This window comes from Nematolebias whitei, chromosome 13, assembly GCF_014905685.2.
Source record: "Nematolebias whitei isolate Nwh7 chromosome 13, NemWhi1, whole genome shotgun sequence".
Taxonomy (NCBI): domain Eukaryota; kingdom Metazoa; phylum Chordata; class Actinopteri; order Cyprinodontiformes; family Rivulidae; genus Nematolebias; species Nematolebias whitei.
In genome coordinates this window covers 6,889,883-6,912,200 of record NC_056510.1, presented here as the reverse complement: position 1 = coordinate 6,912,200, position 22,318 = coordinate 6,889,883, and the positions used below count along the sequence as shown (strand labels likewise).

The following is a 22,318-nucleotide window of genomic DNA, read 5'->3' as shown; positions in this document are numbered from 1 at the left end:
AGTTGCCAATTTCAGATTTTTTGTAATTCAGACGCTGCTTAGTTCAGCTTATTCTGCACATTCCTGCTGTTTTTCCTGCAGCTCGGCTTCTATTTCCCTGCTTTCGGCTTCTATTTTCCTGCTTTCGGCTTCTATTTTCCTGCTTTCAGCTTCTATTTTCCTGCAGCTCGGCTTCTATTTTCCTGCTTTCGGCTTCTATTTTCCTGCTTTCGGCTTCTATTTTCCTGCTTTCAGCTTCTATTTTCCTGCAGCTCGGCTTCTATTTTCCTGCTTTCGGCTTCTATTTTCCTGCTTTCGGCTTCTATTTCCCTGCTTTCAGCTTCTATTTTACTGCTTTCAGCTTCTATTTTCCTGCTTTCAGCTTCTATTTTTCTGCTTTCAGCTTCTATTTTCCTGCTTTCAGTTTCTATTTTTCTGCTTTCAGCTTCTATTTGTCTGTTTTCAGCTTCTATTTTTCTATTTTATGCTTCTATTCTCCTGCTTTCAGCACACGTCAGCTGTTCAACGTAACTCTTATTAACAGTTTAGTGATGAAACCGTTTCGGCTCGTTTCAACTTTTTCGGCAGCTTTCAGCAGAAATCCTTCAGCAATAAGCATTTACACTGCGTTTTCACAGGAAACAACATTTCTCTATTTTTATTAATATTATAAGTAATATTTAAAAGCCAACAGTGAATCATCGGGAGAAAAATAAAAAAACAACTAAAGCAGATTAAAGTAAACCTTCATTTTAATCAGACGTTCTTCAGACTTTTTGAAGCTTTTTAAGTTTGTTTTGGACTTTGGCTGCTTTTTTATTCAGTTTCACTTCAGTCAGACGAAACCTCGCAGTTAAGGGAGCAGAGTCCTTTAAAACACAAGAGGAAAGGATCAGCAGAGAATAAAAGATGTTTCAGAACTAAAAGCCTGTTTCCACGAACAGTATCTCAAAATGTCTTTATCAAATTAATCAAAAACCTCCAGGCTGATGAGTTTTATCTGAAAAGCTTCAGGTACAGGAACTGAAACCGAGTCTAAAAGCAGCCAAATAAAAAATACAAATAAAGAACTGAAAGATCTTCAGAAAGTCTGGAAATTTTGGAGGGACACAGGACTGCATCAGGACTTTTGCACAGAGGTGTGTTTAAGGTTTAAACTTAAAGCAGAACTGAAGACTTGGCTGGATAAGGAACAAAAAAACAAGAACTCACTCCTCGTTATGCTCCCACTAATGACGCTCTTCACAGACATCGGTCGGCTGAAATCGAAAGATTTAATTTAGAGGTTTTCATCATTTTATGTGAAGTAAATCAATATAAAATATATAAGCAATAAATTCTCCAACAGGAAGAGACTTTTTTAAGCTGATGAATGGATTTCAAAGCTCATTTGAGACAAATAATCAACATAAGACATTCATCCTGCGTTCCCTTCTCATAAAAAAGTCATCTCTTGCTAATCACACTTCTTCCACCAACGTTTCATCGTATTCCATCAGATGTTTGGCAGATGAAGCTTTAAGACGTTGGAAAGAAACAGAGGAGAGAAAAACTGTGATTTAAAGCGACAAAGCTTCCAGTTTCTTACTTCAGACTCTCCTGGGAGGACGAAGACGAGCGGTCGGACTGAGGCAGTGACACGACGCTGTCCGAGCTCTTCAGGTACGACTGCAGAGCCTTCTGATAGGTGGATTCCAGCGCCTGAAATAGAAGCTCCGCCTCCCGGCTGTAGTGGCCGTGGAAGCCCCAGTAGCACCTTCAACAGGAAACGAAACAGACAAGAACGCTTTAAAAATGTACCGAAGTTGGCGTTTGAAAGTATTTTCTTGATGCAACACCAACTTACTTCCTGGCGATGGACCTGGCCTCGGAGTCGGCGTCGTGGATCCCTTTCTTGATGGTCTCGGTCAGAACCGCTACGTGTCTGGGACGATACGGGAACATGGTGAGGAGGTCCGTTAATCACCCACTTTATCCTCGTCTAATTCCCCCCTTTTCTTTCTCAGTTTTATTACTCTGTTGGTCCCGCAGGGAATGTGGCCACCCACTGGGATGTCCTCGCGCTTTTTAAAGTCAGTCCTTGTGTCGTCATGGCAACGGGGGGACGGGTATTCGCTTTACGGCTGGGAGTCTCGACAACGAAGGCTCATAAATTAAAACGGGCGTCATCAGGAGCTCAACGCTCAGCTAATTCAAATGTCAGGATGGGAGGGGAGGGAGGAGACGCCTGGAACGTCTCAACACAGAAACACATGAGAGAGAGAGAGAGAGAGAAAGAGCAAGAGAGAGAGCAAGAGAGAGAGAGAGAGTGAGTGAGAGAAAGAGCAAGAGAGAGAGAGAGAGAGAGAAAGAGCAAGAGAGAGAGAGAGAGAGAGAGAGAATGTGAGCGCGAGAGAGAGAAAGAGCAAGAGAGAGAGCAAGAGGGAGTGAGAGTGAAAGAAAGAGCAAGAGAGGGAGCGAGAGCAAGAGAGTGAGAGTGAGAGAAAGAGAGCAAGAGAAAGAGAGAGCAAGACAGAGTGAGAACGAGAGAAAGAGAGCGAAAGAGAGAGAGCAAGAGAGAGAGCAAGAGAGCGAGCGAGGCGTACCTTTCCAATGTGTTTGTGTGCCACTCCTGCAGCATGAGGTCGAGGAACTCGTAACTGCGCCTGGAGAGGAAACAAGAAGCACTTCAGTACCTCCACCGCTGAAGGAGAAGGTCGGAGGCAGAACCTTCATCCTCACAAACACAACACAAAATAAAAATGTAAGTGGTACTATTTGGACGTTTTCACTTGGACTTGATTTTGTTTGCAGTAACTCCTCAGGACAGAAAACTTTCCCTGTTTTTGAGACTAATTTATCTCCATAGTTTTTGGACCAGTAAATCCAGCTCTGCCTTTCAGCTCAGCTCCTTCTTCAGAAGCTTAAACGTCTACATGTTTGATGACGCTCCTGCTCTAACATGAGGACACGTTCAGGTCCAAACCACAGTACAGCCAGGAAGCATAGACGGTCTGCTTCGAACATCTTTCAGCTCGACTGCTTGAAAACTTTATTTTAATCTAACAAGTAACAGGAACATCTTACCGTCTGACGGCAACAGATTTGGAGGTGCAGTTACTGGTGATGATGGGAATAAGACGAGGGTAGTGCGTGTGCTGCAAGAGGAGCACAGAAACATCAAAGGTTATTCTCCTCGATTACCTGCTGGTGAACACGAGAGCACTCCTGAACGCCGTCTCACCCTGAGAATGAGGCGGATGGCAGCCACTCCTGACGTGGCCATGACTTTGGCACTGTTGGGCACCAGGTTGAGCAGAATGGGCATGACGCTCTCCGCCGCGTGGTCGAACTTGTTACGCAGTATCGAGGACAAATGTCTGAGAGAGGGAGAGACGGTCACAGAGTTTTAATCAAGCCTCGGACGTAGCCAGAGAAAACTCCAACTATAGCTGTAAAAAAAAGTTACTGAAATATGTAGATGATACCTTAAAGCAGTTATTCCTGATTACATAGAGCCTAAAGTCACCATTCCATTCCTTCTTAGATTACTGGCAGAAATACAACACAGATTATATTCCAGTGAAATATGTGACCCGTCATGCTGAATTGAGGATTAAGTCAGACTTGGTCAAACTAAACTAGGATTAAGCAACATTTTCACACCTGGATCAACCTGATGCCTGGAGTGCTGAATTTGTCTTGATAATCAGGATAACTCTTAAAAATGAGTCTGAATCTTATTTTTAGCAGAATTAAATGAAGAGTTCTTGACGTCATTTGAAAGAGAAAACATCAGACCATGTTATATAGCGGGATTTCCCAGAAAATAGCTTTGCTAGCACTCAGAGAAAGTTGTGAAAATTTAAGGTTTTTCTGCCTTAAACCAAGTTTAGTTGGTTCTACTCAGAGAAAAGCTTTGAAACTTTCTTTAGGATTATATTTTGGACAATTTAATTCAAGGGACCCATAGATGAGGTATTTATTCATCATACTTTAACATTTAATTGGCTCCATGAGACTAACCTGTATAAATAAAGGTTGAATGAAAAAAAAAAAACGACTGAAATATTTATCACAACATTCTTGACCCTGAACACATCGTGTGCATCCGTTAATGTTCTTACTTGATGTTCTGTCTCTGATTAAATTAAGCTGCCATGAAAATTAAGTCGTTGGTTTCTTAGTTTGTTGGATGGAGCAGGAAGTGGTGCTGATGAAAGGATCCGTGTCGCTCCGATCCATTCATCACCCGCCTGCTCTTTAACGCGCCTCTGTTCTGTTCCACCTCATCAGGGTTCTATTAGAACCCGGACGATGGATGTTTGCTTGTTTCATACTTGAGGAAGACTGATTCTCATTAAGTTAAGGAGGTGGGAAAAAACTACTTTGGCTGAGGGTTTTTAAAGCAGAAACTAATCAGTTCTGGGTCCAAGTGAATGTCAGTTCTGCTCATTAAAACACAAACACCATCTCAGAGTCTGAAAAATTAGGAAAAACTTACTAAATATTAATGTTTTATGGGGTTTTCAGCTACATTTAGAGTCAATGAACTTCATTATGTGCTCAGAGTTCACATTTAAAAGAAAACTAAAGAAATTACATTTTGTAAGATACAGTAAAAATGCTGACTGCTGAAATTTACTGAAGAAGCTAAAACTTGGTTATTACAATTAAAATGACCACCAGAGGCTAAAGATAACAGAAAAGAGATTAAAATCAGCTAAATGGAGGGTGAAATGAGCAAAAAGGGAGGCCAAGATTAACTATGCAAATACTAAAATCAGCTACGCAGTCTAAAAATCAGGAAAATAGAAGCTAACACCAGCAAAACAGAAGCTAAAACCAGAAAATAGAAGCTAAAACCAGCTAAGCAAGGGATTAAATCAGCAAAACAAAGTGTAAAATCAGCTAAACTAAAGCTAGAATCAGCAAAACAAAAGCTTAAATCAGCGAACCATAGGCTAAATCAGCAAAACAGAAGCTAAAACCAGCTAAGAAGGGGCTAAAATCAGCATAACAAAGTGTTAAATCAGCAAAACACACTAAAATCAGCTAAAATGAAGCTTAAACCAGCAAAAATCAGAATCAGAATACCAGCAAAAATGAAGCAAAAAGCAGCAATACAGAAGCTAAATCAGCTAAACAGAAACTAAAAACAGCTAAGCAGGGGCTAAATCAGCAAAACAGAAGCTTAAACCAGCAAAACAGAAGCTAAATCAGCTAAACAGAAACTAAACTAAGCAGGGACTAAATCAGCAAAACAGAAGCTAAAATCAGCAAAATGCAAGCTACAAGCACAAAGCCATAAAACATGTTAGAAGCAGCAGAATCATAGCTAAAGTAGCAGAACAGAAGCTGAAATGACAACATTAATTAAAATGAGCAAACCATATGCTAAACATTACACAGTATAATTAAGAATTCACAGAATAAACGCAGAAAGAAAAGATGGTTTAAAGTTCTACATTTTTAAAACGGGCTCTTTTTTCATGGTTTTGACTCTAAACTGTAAATGGATACACGTACGGTTAATGTTACAGAAATGTTCCTTTAAAGTTTTATTGAACGAGTCCGAGTTCAACAGAAAAACCTAAATCCTGGGTCAGATTTCTGAACCTGCGTCCTGGTCTCACCCCAGAGTGATGCAGGCCTCCCGGACCACCTGAGACCGCAGGTCTTTAGCTGACATCTTGAAGGCGGCCTCCAGGAGTCGCAGCTGCTGAGGGAAACCTTCATAATCGGTAGCTCCGGCCAGCATGAGCGAACGGACCTTTTTCAGCTGGACACAGAAGAAACGATTCTTTAGATGCAGCGACTGGTAGAACGACTTCAACATGAAGATAAAAGTCTTACAGCGACCACCCGGTGCTCCCAGTCGTGTTTATCATCGGACAGAACTTCTCTGAGCTTTGTCAGCTGGTCCTCCAGCTCTCTGTTAGAGTAGATCTACACAAGGACAAAGAAACAACCCCTGAGCCCAGTGATGGAGGAAGGTCAGCAGCTTTATCCACCTAAACATGGCAGGTGAACCCACCTGGACTGAGGGCACGTCTTCAAAGGCTTTAATGAAGTCCTCTTCGTCCACGGCTCCAGCTCCTGCTTCTTTACCTGCCGAAGGTAAAGGTTGTGATTCTGGTTTAGTCTGTAACGGCTAAAGTTTTTGTAATAAACAAAATCATCTGCCCCCTCACCTGTGGACTTTGTGGAGGAGGCAGAGCTGGGTCTCCTGACAGAGCTCACCACAGGCCTCCTTCCACCAGGGGGAGCTTTGGAGGAGGAGGAGGAGGAGGACCTGCCTCCATCCACTGAGTCCTCATCCTCAAAGTTTTTATCTACAAAGAGAGAAGCGGAAATGAAGAGGCTGAACGTGGTGAACGTGAGTCCTCGTTTGGTTCTTGGTGGTTCGTGTTCCTGTCTGAATTTAAATGCAGAGTCATCGTCTTTTCACCGAGTCATCTCTGAGGAAATGAACGTCAGATTCAGCCTTCATCCATCCATCACGCTTACCCTGGTTCGAACACATAACCCTGCCACCACCTGCCTAACATGATGGTTCACCGGGTGGTTTCAGGCAGTGAAAACATCGTTACCAGCTTCAGTTCGGCCAAAGATTAAATTTAATTTAAAACCCCACAGATCCTCTAGTCAGGTTTTCTATTTAGGACTAAACAGCTTATAAGAGCAAACAAAGAACATATCCTTCGTGGCTACAGAAGAAAGAAAGATGGAGTACAAGCAACAGGATAGAAGGTGGAGAGGTGAAATGAATGAGGAGGAAGAAGCTTTGTTCTTACGAGGGCAGATTCTCCTGCACATCAGCGTCCTCAGCATGTCTCTGCTGCGCCGCTCTCCTCCGAGCCTCACAGCACCACCTAACAGGGCGTGCATGTGCATGTGCGTGTGCGTGTGTGTGTGTCTGACACAAACAAGTCAAAGCTCAAATCTCTTCTGAGTGTATGGAGCGATAAACCAGTGTGTGCTGTGATGAACTACTCCTGATGAGAAGTGGGCGGAGTCTGTTGCTGTGAGGTCACCTGTCCAGTTTTTACTGGGAACGATGACGTCATAACTGAACCGATGATCACAACAGATATTTTATCAGGGTTTATTTACTAAAGAGGGACCAAAAAAACAAAAAAAACACAAATGAGCTTCTGAAAAATGCACAATATTATGGGCACTAGTAAAAAAAAGATAATTAACAACTGGTTCCAGCAGAACCTTCAGTGGTTTTCTGGATCAGCCTCAGATGGTTGTGGAGGAGTTCTGGACCACTCTTCTTTCAAATGTAGGTTTCTCCTCAGCTCTCTGAAGGTCCACCACAGCATTTCAGTCAGGTTGAGGTTTTGGACTCTGACTGGACCTTGGTTCTGTTCTTTCTGACCCGTTCTGTTGTAGATCAGCTGCTCACGATCCTGTTGGACCCAGTTTGATTCAAGCTTCAGATGTTGGACAGATGGACTCTCATTGGACTCCAGAACCCTTTGGTCTGACAGGAGCTCAAAGCATCAGCCTCCACCACCGTGCTGACAGCTGGGAGGAGCCGTTTGCTGCAGTGCATTCTGGGTCAACATCTGTCCTCTGGTCTGGTTCTGGTCCAGAAGTTTTGTGGTTCCTTCAGATGAAACCTTCCAAACCTAAGTCGAGCTGCCATGTTTATAGAGCGAAGACGTCATGACCATTGACCTGCTGACTGAGGCCTGTCGAGTCACTGCACGGTCTGACCTTCAGGGTGAATCCGCTGTGAAGACTGTCAGCTGTCTGAAACGTTTTCCACTTGTGAAGAATCTCTCTCTGCTATTTCTCAAACTATTTCTAACTGAATCCGGGGAGAAAACGTTTTAAAACTTGTGGAGTTATTGTGAAATGATAAAAAATGAAAAGATCAGCTAAAACGGACGTGATTAAAGTTTACCACGAAGAAAAGGTTTGAACAGAAAACATTGTTGCCACTTTAGAAGCATCGATCACAGAGTCATAGACAGAATTATCTGCACACCAGATGAACTTAAATCCACACAAAGACGTGCAGATAAAACCTCTCACTGTGGAGAATCAGAAGCTCCGACACCACCTCCACCTTTCTGAGAAATGTCATGGCTCACACTTCATGACCACACCCGAACCCAAACAAAAACATCTCCCAGAAAAACAAAGGAGTAAAAACAGCTACTGGTGCTTAGTGCGCTTTTAGTTTAACGCTTTTCTTAGTTCACATCTTAGATTTTATTGTTTGTCTTTTACATTTTATACTTTTGTTGGATGTAACTGGGACCCTGTGTACACAGTTTTGTTCCACCACATGTGCCACATGCGGTGTGTATGACAAAGAAAGAATATTTGACTTTGAAAAAAAGTGAAAACTTAATATTATAAATGTTTATGAAGCATTCACTCGATTGGGATCCATTTTTCTTACGTACGTTTTTCAGCAGGATTCTCGTCCCGCAGCTTTCAAGTTATTTCAACAAATCATCAAAAGGTTCAGCTCTTTCAGGACAATCCTGCTGTGACTTTTGGTATTAGTGCAACTTTAGCTTTTTGAAATATTTAGGCCTTTTCTGCCATTTTTTCCTTCAGATCTTTAGATGTGTTTACAACCTTTTACTGCTCCTTTCACATTTTGTTCTGCTTCAGCTTCTTTCAGCTTCCTTCAGCTGTTTTGTGCTCCTTTCAGATTCTTTCTGCTAGCTAAACATTTTTGTGCCTCTTCCAATTTCTTTCTGCTGATTTCAGCTTGTTATGCTCCTTTCAGCTTAATTATTCAATTTTTTTTTTGCTATTTCTTCTACTAATTACCTGTAGCTGTTTTATGCTAAGTTTAGCTTTTTCAACTAATTCCACATTTTTAGCTCATTTCATCTCTTTTTGCTTCCTTCTGGTAGTTTAAAGTTCTTCCTGCCTTCCAGCTACTTTTCAGCCATTTTTTTTTTCTGATTTCAGCTTTTTTAGCTACTTTCCAAATTTTCTGCTAATTTCCGAATATTAAAATATTAATACAAATATGCGTTCTTACTGCTTTATTTAGCTAATTTAAGCTTGTTCTTACATTTTAGCTACATTTCAGCATGTTTTTTTTAGCAAGTTCTTCTGTGATAAGCATTCACACTGCATGTTTGCAGGAAATGCAATTTCTCTAGTTTATTTTTTTATTTTAAACACCAGATCAGATTCAGGCCAAAGCTGCATCAATGAGAAAAATAAATTTGTTCAGAACCATTTTCAGTGTCGGAATGAAACATGTTTGAGGACTGAGCTAAACGTGAAGTCATTTGAATGAATGACGAGGTTTTGTTTCTTTTTCAGTTTAGATCTGGGTTATCTGCATCATCCGACATCGATTACAGAAACCAAAACATCATCGGAGAAACCAAAGGTCTTTTGTTCATCTGGAGGATGAGGAGCTGCAGATGAACGCTGCTCGGGGTTTGTTTGTCAGTGTGAAGATGAAACTCTGTGTTTGGGTTTGGGGAACGTTTCCTGCGACAAAGGAAAGCAGAAATAATGAGAGAGAAGTAGGTCAGCGTGGTGAATGTCAGGATTGTCTTCCTGCTGCTCCCTGCCAACATAAATGAGTGAGTTAGTCTATTTGGTGGGTTAAAGGGGGTCTTTTATACCAGACTGACCAGACACAGGACTCCTCTGTGTCTCCGTTCCTTCTGCTTGGAGTCATTGAACCTCTCGTTGACGGATAAAAACAGCTACATTTGTTGGATGTTAATGTGCTGTGTGGAAGATAAAGATGATGTTGAAATTTGACCCCATGTTGCATCTCACTGAAGGGTAATACACTTCCAAAAGTTCACAGCAACTCACAAAACACTACATGTGAAGTACTGAAACTAATTTGTTTGATTTGAAATATGAGTTCAGCCACATTTACATTCTAAGCAAATCATGAAAAGTAAGGAAAATGGTTTTATGCTGCTGGCTGTGCAACAAATAAATAGTAAGGATCAGGTACATTTGTCTTCGGTTGACTATTTCTGTGTTGTAACAGTGGTTCTTGGAAATAAATCTCATACTGTTGAAAAGTTTACTTAATCTTAGAAGGAGCCAATTTATTTAACAAGCAGGTGCCTCAGTGGCATGTGGAAGAACCACACACAGCCACAACAGCTTGGCTCCTCCTCCTCATCTTGGTCACACGTCGCTGTGAGACAACATCTCATTCATCTACCAACATCTGTTGCAACTCACAGTGTGGTTGTGTTGGTCAGACGAGAACTAACGGCTCACCCAAACTAGGTGTTCAACGAGCTCAGACCTCCAGACTGGTCGGTCCATCGTCTTCACCCTCAACTCTGGAGAGTCTCTGGTAAACCTCGCTCTGTTAGGGGTGAGCTTTGTCATCTTGTAGAACAGAGTTTGGTCCCAGATGGTGGAGATAAGGGGCTGCCACTGGTTGCAGAATCTCATTTTGTGGGATGTCCACACCCCATCCTATCTCCGACATCATCCATTAAATGAAACTGGGGCTTCGAGGTGGAGATGGTACTTGGGCTCACTCCAAATATTGCTGCAACTTGGTTTACAGAACACCAGCTTCAAGTTGCCCTTCAGCACGAACCCAGTCAAACCATCTTAGTCTTCAGAACAATTAATGCTACTAAATTCATTCAGTCTCAACTTTAACAAAACCTCAAACAAGTGGACTCAGTTCTACACGAGACCACCGATCCAGACCTTCCTGTAAAAGCTGAGCTGGATCAGGAGTTCTGCACAGTGCGGAGCAACAAGTCGGTAAAAACGCAGTCGCCTCCAAACTGAAGAGCTCCAACAAGTTTAGAGTCTGAAAGCACAAAATCCTCAGAATGATAATAATTTGTATTTATAGAACAGGGTTTTGTTCAGAATTTAATCCCGCCCACGCAGGAGAGGCGCGATAAGCTCCCGGCAAAGCCGCACCTTCGTTCTGTACGTGGATCTGTGAGGAAGAGTCAGGAACGGCCTTCATCCTCCTCACCGACGCTCAGCGTTTCCACATCTTCATCTGTAACCGCCGGGTGTTTGAAGCCAAACTGGGTGACCCGTTTGCAGCTGGATATGAAGGAACGGACACAACTGCAGCGCCTGCAGTGTTTATGTAACACTGAGGACATCAAAGTGTCCTCCAGCTTCACACACACACTCACACACACACACACACACACACTGGACAACGACAAAACACAAAAACTTTGAGTGTTGACAGAAGAAGTCACTGCCGCCCCAACAATCCACCAATACTCAGGGTTTCTGCAGCTGCAGGCCTCAGTGGTTTTAATCCTGTGACCACATGAGCACCATTAACCTGTTTCTCACCTCCTGACAGCACGTCTAATAAAACAGGCAGACAGGCCAGTTTTTATATTTCTAGTGTTTTTGGAGAAGATTAGATCAACTAAGAAGACCCTCCGGCTTCTGTTTTGAAGAGAGAATACAAAGTTCAGACAAAATGGAAGTCAATGAGGGTTTGGGTGTGTGACCTCTGACCTCTGGAGATATTTAAGATCACCATCAGTCCGATGGCAGAGAGACACTGGGAGGAAGGAGACAAATGCCTACAACTGGACGAAGAAACTGCAGAAGAAAAACATTAAAGTTCAGTCAGGTCATATGGACGGTTTCTTTTATTGTCGAGACGTTTCATCCTTCATCAATCTGAGGAGCCACAAACATACCGTGTCCCACAAGCAGCACACTCCCATAGTGGGCTACCTAGTTTGCTGGAGATAAGATGGTTTCTGAGGCCCGCCCTCTCCCCCGTCGACTCCTCCCAGGCAGCCACAGTTCGTTTGTGGCTCCTCAGATTGATGAAGTCCTTTGGATGAAGGACGAAACGTCTCTCAATAAAAAACGAAAGCGTCCAGATGAACTGAATGAACTTTGAATCTTGCAAAAAGATCTGAAGCTCTCAACCTTGTGGCTTCAAACATCTAAGTTCCTGTGAAAAACCGATGCAGACATGTTCTTGTTTTTAGTTTTATGCACCGCTGTATTTTTGTTACATTTTCTTTTAAATACCATTTTATTTTCACTTGTTAAAAAAAAAAAAAAAACTCAATTTGTACGCGTCCTTTAATCACTCTTTGTTAATGAGTCCCCGAGGCCCAATGGGATTAACCTGTATAAATAAAGGTTGAATGAATGTTGGATTTTGTACCTGGATTATTGATCATGAACCTTGATGGAGACGAAAACGTTTTTGAAATAAAGTAATAATGCCGCTCTAGGTTGAACAGGGTTTGGACACTGGGTTGATGCCTATGGGGACATTTTTTGCAGGTTTTTGCAGATTTGGTCTCTGCTGTATGATGTGCTGAAACTAAAAGGCACAGCTCATTAATCCTGGTTTGAGACACAAATGATGTGGGTTTGTTGTTGTTGTTTCCAGAACTACAGTAAGTGGGTCAAATTTGAAAATAATGGCAGAAACATAAAAAGAGGCAAACAGTTCAAGGCCCGAGTATTATTACCGTAATAAGTAAAGCAAATTTTACTGTTGAATTCATTTTTTTAAATAAATGTTTGCATTTTATCCCCAGATTTAGCTTTAATAAACAGATGACTCAACTTTTCTTGAAGGTTCTGGTTTTCAAACCGTTGTTGGATAAGAAAAAGTCCCCCCACCCTCGCCCCCCATCATGTTTAGGGAGAAAACTAACTGTTCGATGAAACAGCCATAAATCCTCAGATGTTTGTAAATATTTTCTCTGATCAGTAATCTGCATCAGCTAATTGTCCAATCTGGATTAAAACTTGTTTAATTTGGGCCTTTTAGCTGCAGCTAACGGGGCTTACTAGCAGAGCAGGGAATTTCAGCAATAATCTGAAAATGCTGCAGATTACAACATATTCCTAATAAAGAACAGCAGCCAGATGAAACCAAACTGCTGGACAAGTGCAGGAAGAGCAGAGGGAGAGCTTCAGAAACAAACGTCATCTAATAAAAACTCAGAAAACTGAACTAAATCCAGACTCCTGGGAAAGTGAAGCTCCAGTTCTCCAAAACCGACGAGGCTCAATGGATTACATAACAAACACTGCAGGAAGGAAACCTTCATCTAATCTCTAACGGAGGAAAAAATGGCTCCTGAAGGGAGAAGACTAAACTGCAGAATGGCAGCTTGAGACAAAACGAAGGAACTGATCGTTGTCTACAGAATAACAACAGCTTTGACTGCGAGTCCTTCCACAGATCGCAGCAGAAGGCGACCCAGCAGGAAGTGGATCATAGAAAAGATCTGGTCTCCAGTCTTACCTTCACCGGCCGTCATGGTGCAAACAGCTGACGGTTCACTGAAACTCTGTTTACCTCCAACGCTGCAGCAGATGCGCTTGCTTCGTCCTCACTCCCTCCGCTCTGCATCCAAGCATCCATCCCTCCCCCCCCTCCCTCCCAACGCTCCCCGCTGCCAAACCCTCCCACCGCCTCCATCCTTCACCAAAAACGCAAGAGCACCGCAAAGCGGAGCGATGTACGCCCAGAGGGATAAAAATACATTTATCTAAAACCTGCTTACATCAAGGCTACGATTTTTATTAAAGAGTTTTCACCATGTGATAAATAAACCATAAGACGTGTGCTGTCGCAGCTCAGGGCCATAACTCCAGTAGGAAGAGATGCAGCACTAAGTGACAACAATATGCACAGACTCAACATAAAAATCTACTCAAACAGGCAAACGGTGGACTCGAGCCGTAACATAACGCAGCTCTTCCTCAGCTGATCTTCAGGGCCAACATTTAACCTTTTCAGAGCTCGGAAGTCAATTTATATCTCAGAAGCAAAACAATCCCCAACACACCCTGATCCACCCGAGTTTAAATTAATGAAACCAAACACGTGAAAAGGTCGTGAACCAAATCAAACGGTGCAGTTTGACTTGGTTACTACAGCAGACTCAGTTCTGAAACGTGGGTTTGCACTTAATATAAATAATTCACTTTAATCTGCAGATGTGAGCTTAAATAAACCCAAAGTGTAAGACTTCTGTTGTTTTCAGACACTTCCTGTTTCCATAAGTAAATAAACTAGGGATGCACGATATTGGATTTTTGGCCAATAACTGATACCAATACCGATATTTTTCCCATAGACCCACTTAGAGGCTACATCGCTTTCTCTGCTGTGGAATTAAAACACTACATTATTCTGCATGGTCGTTGTCAGTTTGACCTGCCACCAAATGCAGATAACAAAAAAGGGGCTGAAAATGATGCAACACTATATAAATATATATTTACAACTGTTTTTATAACGTTAGAACAAGACCCTTTAATCATCGTTCTTTGTTGAAATCAGGTCTCTCTTGTAAATGAGTCCTCGAGGCTCAATGGGACTAACCTGTCTAAATAAAGGTTGAATGAATGGAAAAATAAAAAGAATCTTTAATCAGCCTCTGACTTCCTGTCAGGTGTCAGTCCGCCATCTTACGCCACTGTTTATTTATTACTCAGAAAAGAAATGAACAATTTATTTGTTTAAATCAGCAAAAACTAATTTCATCATCACCAAAACTGAAGATGATAAGCGACTTTTTAAAAATTATTTTGGGAGAAATATTCTTTCTAGTAAAAATCAAGTCCGTCTGCATTATCCGACGCAGCTTCATAAATAAATAAAAACAAATGTTGATTAAAACAACTTCATAATGCGAGTAAATCTAAAAATATGGACTCGGGTATCATTTTAAGAGAACAAGATGGACAATTACCATATTTTCCACCGTACATGTCACACCACCCTATAAGTCATATCAGTCCATATTTGTCTAATAACGAGGAAAAAATTCATAAATATGTCGCTTCGCCGTATACGTCGCATCTATTATGCGTCACCGCTGACAACCCGGAAATGTGGGCCGGTGTGACAAAAATCAATTGGCTGCCAAATGGCAACCGCAGGAGCGTGCACGGGAGGACTTTAACAAGACTGACACTTAAAGACAATGATTTGTTTGATCAAAATTATAGTAAAGATGTGTCTCAGTCTAAGTTTTCCTTAATAAATGCACTTTGACGGTCACATCAGCTGCATTTTGCAAAGTATTCGCTGCCTCGGTGCTCTGGAAGCGCGCAGAGCGAGTAAATCAGGAAGGAGGAACGCTGCGCATTTCTTCAAAATTTAACAAGATAAGCACCTAAAACAATTGTTTGTTTGCTCGACATTATAGCAAATGTGTGTCTCAGTTGAACTTTTACTTAAAAAATGCACTTCAGTGATCAAATCAGCTGCATTTCTCCGGGGCGGCGCAGTGAAATGAAGCTGATTTGACGGTTGCTTCAGGCGAGCTGGACGAAGGTGGCAGGATATGGCAAGCCGATTGTGTCATTAATAGCCACTTTACCTATTACATGACACATGCCATACAACTCGAGTGGCTTCTAGCGACTGAAAACGGTAGTGTTCAACATTTTCAGTCAGAATGAATGAAAACAGTCGTATCTCAGCCGAAAATTGGTTTAGAAAAATGGGAACAATCCATAAATATGTTGCTTTGTGTATAAGTCGCAGGGTATGTAAATTATGCAAAAAACTGTGACTTATCGGCCAAAAAATACAGTAAGATCAAAAAATAAAGAAGCCGAAAAATTAAAAACTTTTCTCGCCCAACCCTAAAACTGATGTCACTTCTTCGTCTCAGAAAGTTGCATTTCTTAGAGAAATGCATATCGCCCTCCGAGGATTTTAAAGACCTATCGCGAGGTTATCTGTTGGTGCTTGGAGAACTAGAGAAGGACTCTCAGTATGCAAACAAACATTTCTCATGTCAGCTCATAAAAATCTTAAAATAACTTTTCTTAAAGGAATGCATATCGCCCGCTGCCTGACTGTACCTCCCCACCTCCTGCCTTTACATGATTTCACATCAACACATGAAACACGGAGCGACAGCCGCTCATTAGAAACACAGAGTCAAAGCTGGCTGAAGGACTTGTGATGAAGACGAGGCTCTGAGCAAAGAAAGCTGCTTTTTAACTGAAGATTTCCCCGTGGAGCACATGACGAGCAGCCACCGCGCAGCTCCAGACCCACACATCGTCCCAAATCCACCCTGCTCTAAAAAAACATTTACGTTCGCCTCGTTTTTTTAACACCCAGCTCGTCCACGTCTCGCACGTCTGTTCACCAGAGAGGGTCAGAGAACCGGGACTCACCTGAACCAGAGGATGAGATCATGTTCCCGGATCTTTGGACTTCATCGAATCTGCTGAAGATTACATTCAACCTGAGGAGATAAAAACATTTCTCTGAGCAGCGGGGTTACATCACCTGATGGAACGGCTTTTAAAAGCTGCTGGATTAAAAAATATATATATATTTTTTTACAAAATATAACTCAAGAGGTATAAAATAGGAAGGGGTCATCCTAAAAATAATATTCCTACGAGTTAACAGCTGACCGAAGCTAAAACCAGATTCATCTTCACAGTTTGGATTTATTTTTAATAAATAAAAATAAAAATGTTTTTGATCATTCTCAGATCTTTCTAGTTTTTTGTTTATCTTCGTTTCATCATGTAGTGCCTTCAGAGGTTTAATAGCAATCACTGCAGCACAATAAAACCCAGAAAGTTTGATGTTAAAGCTGCAGTTCGTAAAGCCTCCACCAGGGGGAGACCTGAACACAAACAGATCATCATCACATGAACAGAGAATCAACCGATGCTCGGGACTCTTGTGTTTCCAGAAGTTTCCGGCTGTCGTACCGTGACTGAGGAAGGCCTTTCTTGCTGAGGTCCAGCCTCACCCTCTCCCCCACGTGTCTGTAGATCTCCACCAGGCAGCTCATGGCTCCGTCTCGCACCTGACCGCCAAAAAACAAATCGTTTTTAAAGATGTTTTCTTTCATCTGGATGTCATCATCTGCTCCTCAACGGAGCCAGGTTTACTCTGAACATTTACAGTAAACGTGTGTTTTTATGGAACGAACATGAAGGAAGTTCATTTCCACACATTATTAACTAAAAATAAAATAATTAAGAGGACAAAAGAGTGGTCTTAATACGCCGCTGTGAAATAAAGATAACGAAACAGAAAAGCCTGAAACTGGTCCTAAACCCCACGACGAGAGATTTACCTGAGCTGTTGGGTCACCCAGGAGGTTACACACATGAGGAACGATTTTACTTAACGTCAGGCCTTGAGCTCCATATCTGAAACATATAATAATACAAGTGGATGAATTAATTAATAAACTACAGTTCTCTCTCCTGGAGAAAAACTAGAGAAACTTCTCAGTTGCTACGAGTGTCAAAAGTTTGCAAAAAATAAAAAAAAAAAAGTAAAAATTAATTCCTCGAACAGATCCAGGTTAACGAGGAACTCACATCAATGAACTGAACCCGGATCAGTGGAGAAATAATAATTTAGGATAAAACATCTCAGCTGTCTTCATTCCAAGTTTAGACCCGGGTCAGTGGACGCGGGTGTTTCACTCACGTGTTCAACGTGGCGATGAGACAAAGGCACACTCCTTCTCTGGTTCGGTTGTTTTTATGTTTGAAGCCTCCCAACATTCGGTCCCACATGTACTGAAACACCACACACACGAGAAAACATTCATCAGAAACCTGCACTGAAGGGAGATACACTTCATTTAAAGCAATATCAACTCCAGCCGTGCTGCATTCACTGTCCAGTTTGGAATGCTTCCAGAAACGTACCGGACGCTTTGCCCAATAAAACCCTCTGAGGTACCTGTGGGGAGGTAGCCTGCTCCATGATCTTTAGCAGCAACGTTTGGTCTTGTTCTCGAACTTGGTCTTTGGCGTCCCCCAAACGGTCGATAAGGCTGGGCAGAACTGACGGAGACAAACGGAACGTCTGACTTTACAGCAATCTGTTGAGATGACTCTCACACACCGACTTGTGTTTAACTTCCATGTTTCTCACAAATAAAATGAATTGTATATTGTAAATGCAGGCAGCAAATCACATGTTTAAATCCTCATAAAATATATAAAAACCTGTCATGATTACATTATGAAGGACAGGAAAGCTTGTTATTAGGTCATTGAGCTTTAAAGCAGACGAGGTACTAAACAGTATTTACATTGGTCAGATAATAATAAAAAGCTTTGATGTTTTTGTTTAAAATAAAACGGTAAAATTGGACCTTACCCGTTCCCACTTGGGCCCTGAATCTGTCCTGTAACCTGGTCACTAAGGCTGAGAGGAGGTCCAAACCCAGCAGAGCCACCTGGAAACCAGACAACTCATAAAAATCAACCACAGGATAAAAATTAATTTCTTTATCATGAAGTTGAATAAATAAAACGTTCCCAAAATATTAGTTTATTAATAAAACACAGGCAAAACAATACGTACAATAAAATGAACCAAAATAAATAAAAATAGCATCCCATTAAAAAACAACAATAGAGAGCCATTGATGAAGAAAGAGAGACGGTAATCCAATTGATCTGATTCTGATAATAGATCAATACTATAAACTTTTAAAATCCAATGTTGAAAACGACAGAAAAATAAACACAAGCGTTTAAAACTTTTTAAAGAATGAGCAGTTTTTATGTGATTTCACAGGATGGGAGCAGATATCGTGAAGGCACAGTCTCCTATAGTCTTCTTTAAAACAGTGATGTAAATGTTTTTTCTATAAGAACAAATGGCCAGCTCGTTGGTGGTTCCCAACACAGATCCTTGAGGAACACCATCCTGCATGTTTTTGTTGTTTTCTTGCTCCAACATGCCTGATTCAGTGATTTACTTCCTCGTGTTCTGCAGAAAGCTGTTAATCACCCATTAATTTAAATCAGATGTGTCAAAGCAGGGAAACAACTAAAACATGCAGGACGGTGTTGCTCAAGGACCTGTGTTGGGAACCATTGGTTTTAAGACAGTTCAAAGTTCAATCCTGAAATTTATCCTGCAACAAACAAAATGCCGGTGGAGTGAAGCCACTCCAATATCCAAAGTCCAATTTAGCTTGGAGTGGTTTATTTTTCTTCAGTCGCAACATGACTCCAAACATGGAGGGCAGGGGCAGGGGGGAGAGTTAAAAAGCAGCTCAGTCAGTGATTTTTTGCAGAACGACACACAAAAATCACCTGAATGGTGTTTGAGTCACGGTGTACTTAATGTCTGACTATAACTAACAAGTGGCACTCCGGTGTCCCCCATATCTGAGGGGGTTTTACGTAATAGTGAATGTTTGTAGTTTTAAACATGGGTGTTTTTCTGGACTGGAATAGAACAGAGAATGAAGTAAGCCTAAATGTTTTTAGTGTGAGATGAGGAGGGAGGTTTTTTTCTTGTCCAAGGCAGCGCATAGAGACAGATCCTAGAGAGTGGACGAGCAGTTTTATCCACCAGCTGGTGCAGTGGAGGAACGAGGGGGTGGCCATTGGTGGCCTTGGCCAACATAATTAATCTTTGACCACTCCAATCATTTGACAAAACTATACTTTTAAGCAATATAAAAACTAGAAAGCATAGTTTCCTCAAATGATGGGGTGGCCAATTTACACACACAGCAGCAGCCATCTTGGATTTTCACGTGGCAACCACATTTTTGAGAGTAGCTTTCTTTCACCTAGATGTAGCCACACACCAAAACAGAAGGCGGCACCTCACTTGTTTTTTAAGTTATAACGCTCACAAGACAGACAGATGGACACATGAAGGACATCTGTCATTCTGTGTTTGTCTGTTCCTCCTTCCTGTCCTCTCAAACTCCAGCAGGTTGAAGCAGGTAGATGCTCGTCCTGAGCCTGGTTCTGCTGGAGGTTTCTTCTTGTTAAAATGGAGTTGTTCCTTTCCACTGTTGCGTTTGTGCTTGCTCAGAATGGGAGACTCTGACACCCTCTGCTAAAATGTCTTGATAGCATCAAGACTTGGGATGACTACGAACTTCTTGTTTTAATGATCAGAAAACTGAGATCATTGTGTTTAGCCCTAACTCTACCGCCGTCTCTGATCCTGTAAACCTGGACTCCCTTCAGCCTCATCTAAACCAGTCTCTTACGAATCTCAGGATAGTTTTAGACTCGGACTTTAAGTTTAATAAACAGATTAACTCTGCTCTTCCAGTTAAGGCAGATAACTAAACTTAAGGCCGAGTTGACCAGACCTGACCTTGAAAAAAATAGTCCATGCCTTCATTACTACCAGAATAGAGTACTGTAACGTGCTTTATGTCGGGTCAGTCAGGTCTCCCTTTCACGTCTCCAGTTCGTCCAAAATGCAGCAGCTCGGCTCTTAACAGGAACTCGTAGGTTTGATCGTATTTCACCAGTTTTGTCCTCCCTTCACTGGCTCCCGGTACGTGTCAGAATTGATTTTTAAATTCTCCCGTTGACCTTTAAGTGCATTAATGGCCTTGACCTACTTCATCCTTATGTTCCTTCTCGGGCGCTGAGATCATCTGATCAGCTGCTTTTGGTTGAAGCTCAGAGGAGATCGGGTGTTTTCAGTCATGGGCCCTGAACTCTGGAACAATCTGCCCCCCAACATTAGACAGTCCACTTCAGTCCCCGTTTTAAAATCTCTCCTGAAAACACACCTGTTTTCACTGATGTTTATCAGAGTCTGATTTAATACAGTATTTCATTGTTTCTGATTGTGTTTTTATGTTTTTATTCCTGATTCTGTAATTATATCTTTTTATTTTTTTTTATTTGATGATGTGATCTTTTTGATGAGCACTTTGGTAACGGTTCCTGTTTTAGAATAGACTAGAATTCAACTTTATTGTCATTGCACATGTCACAAGTACAAAGCAACGAAATGCAGTTTGCATCCATCCAGAAGTGCTTAGCAAAAAAAAATATTATATATATTACAATATACAGTAAGTTGTTTTGAATATGCTATAAGTATAAATATATTCAGGTTATGAATGTACAGACTATGAACAGGTTATAAATATGAAGGGGTATAAACAAACTATATAAAAGAAAAATATATACATAAGTATTTGAGTACTTATGAACAGTAGGTAGTAGATTATGTACAGTATGTACAGTAGAGGGCTAACAGATGAAGGTGTAAGTGGTGGTGTTAAATGTGCTTTATAAATAAATCTGACTTGACTTGACTGCGACAAAGTAAAGATTCAACACATTCTGCTGCTTCCTCAGATAGATAACTTTACTAATTGGCTTTTTTAATGTATGTGAATGTTTTTGTACAGTGCCCTGACACAACTTCTGGAACTTGGACCTATAAAAATAAAGTGAATTGAATTATTTCCCCCTCTTCGCTCTGTGACGGGGGACCATAAGAGTCCACAAACAAACCTCTGCTGAGTTAAACACACCACAGCAATGTCACTGTACGCACGCTGCATGCATTTAACCTCCGACTACACTAAATGCTCAGTTTGAGGCTGGTCCCGTTTACTATTCTTCCAGTAAATGTTTCTTACTACATGTTTACTGAGACGGAAGTATTTATGAGTGATGAATACACTTGTTCCTTTCTGCTCCCATATGTTACTCACTCACTGAAAGTGTGAAGAGCGAATAAAACCAATAACACACACAAACAATGTGCAACGGATCAACAGGAGCAAATTTAGTCAAACTGGAGTTTTAGAACTTCTTCAACTTTAAAACAAAGTTATGTAGATGAATAAATAAATTGTATGATGAGTGCTGATGGTGTTATGAAGCTTGTAGTGAAGACAAAGATTTAAACTTTGTTGCGTTTCAGCCGAGGCCTCGTTTTTTCCTCTCATCCTGCCTGAACACATCAGGTAATAATCGGTTCTTTCATGCAGCCTGCCTGTGCCGACCCTCGTTCGCTTCCAGACTCGTGAACACTCATCCAGACGGGCAGACCTCCGCTTTTAAACCCAATTAGAGGAGGTTTGCTCCCTCAGAAGGCAGGAAACACCACAGAGCTCCTCACAAACAGAAACATGCACACGTGTTCGTAGCGATCTGCTCCGACTGAAGACAGCAGCTGCGTGTTGTGCTTTTTCCAACCAGATTTACAAAATCATGAATCCACATTAAACATTCCAGACCTAAAAAAAAAAAAATTTCTTACAACAACCATTACTCTACAATGACTTCTTGATGTTCTAAATCAGTAAAACACTAAATCTGAGTGCACAAAATGGGTCCTAATTAAACTTAATTTCTGACACTAGAAAACCAAAATATTTTATGGTTTTACTTCTGTTATGACCCGGGTCATGGGGCCACAACACAAACAGAAGCCTGAACACACTGGTTATCGAGGTTAGAGAGATTTTTAATTAATGTATGTTTTTAAAACAGCCGGAGCAGAATTTGACACATGGTGAACAGCAGCAACCATGCGCGTCATAAATCTACAGAACCTTCATGGAGAAACCAGTAAATAAAAATAAAAGCCTGACGCAAATCGCCCAGAACTCCCTCT

The 22,318-nt window shown here is 41.4% G+C and overlaps 1 protein-coding gene across 1 annotated transcript in view; it reads right to left on the bottom strand.

The window, feature by feature from the left end:
- Positions 1-22,318, bottom strand: part of clasp1a (cytoplasmic linker associated protein 1a) — a 67,930-nt gene that overhangs the window by 32,276 nt on the left and 13,336 nt on the right. Inside the window, exons 2-17 of the mRNA XM_037686827.1 lie at positions 18,071-18,149; positions 17,648-17,751; positions 17,390-17,481; positions 17,028-17,103; positions 16,657-16,754; positions 16,105-16,175; positions 6,153-6,293; positions 5,996-6,069; positions 5,815-5,907; positions 5,595-5,740; positions 3,203-3,338; positions 3,046-3,116; positions 2,565-2,624; positions 1,826-1,903; positions 1,568-1,735; positions 1,192-1,238 (exon numbers count right to left, since the gene is read on the bottom strand). Of these exons, the coding sequence (XP_037542755.1) occupies positions 1,192-1,238; positions 1,568-1,735; positions 1,826-1,903; positions 2,565-2,624; positions 3,046-3,116; positions 3,203-3,338; positions 5,595-5,740; positions 5,815-5,907; positions 5,996-6,069; positions 6,153-6,293; positions 16,105-16,175; positions 16,657-16,754; positions 17,028-17,103; positions 17,390-17,481; positions 17,648-17,751; positions 18,071-18,149 (1,534 nt within the window). The remainder of the gene's footprint in view (positions 1-1,191; positions 1,239-1,567; positions 1,736-1,825; positions 1,904-2,564; positions 2,625-3,045; positions 3,117-3,202; positions 3,339-5,594; positions 5,741-5,814; positions 5,908-5,995; positions 6,070-6,152; positions 6,294-16,104; positions 16,176-16,656; positions 16,755-17,027; positions 17,104-17,389; positions 17,482-17,647; positions 17,752-18,070; positions 18,150-22,318) is intronic.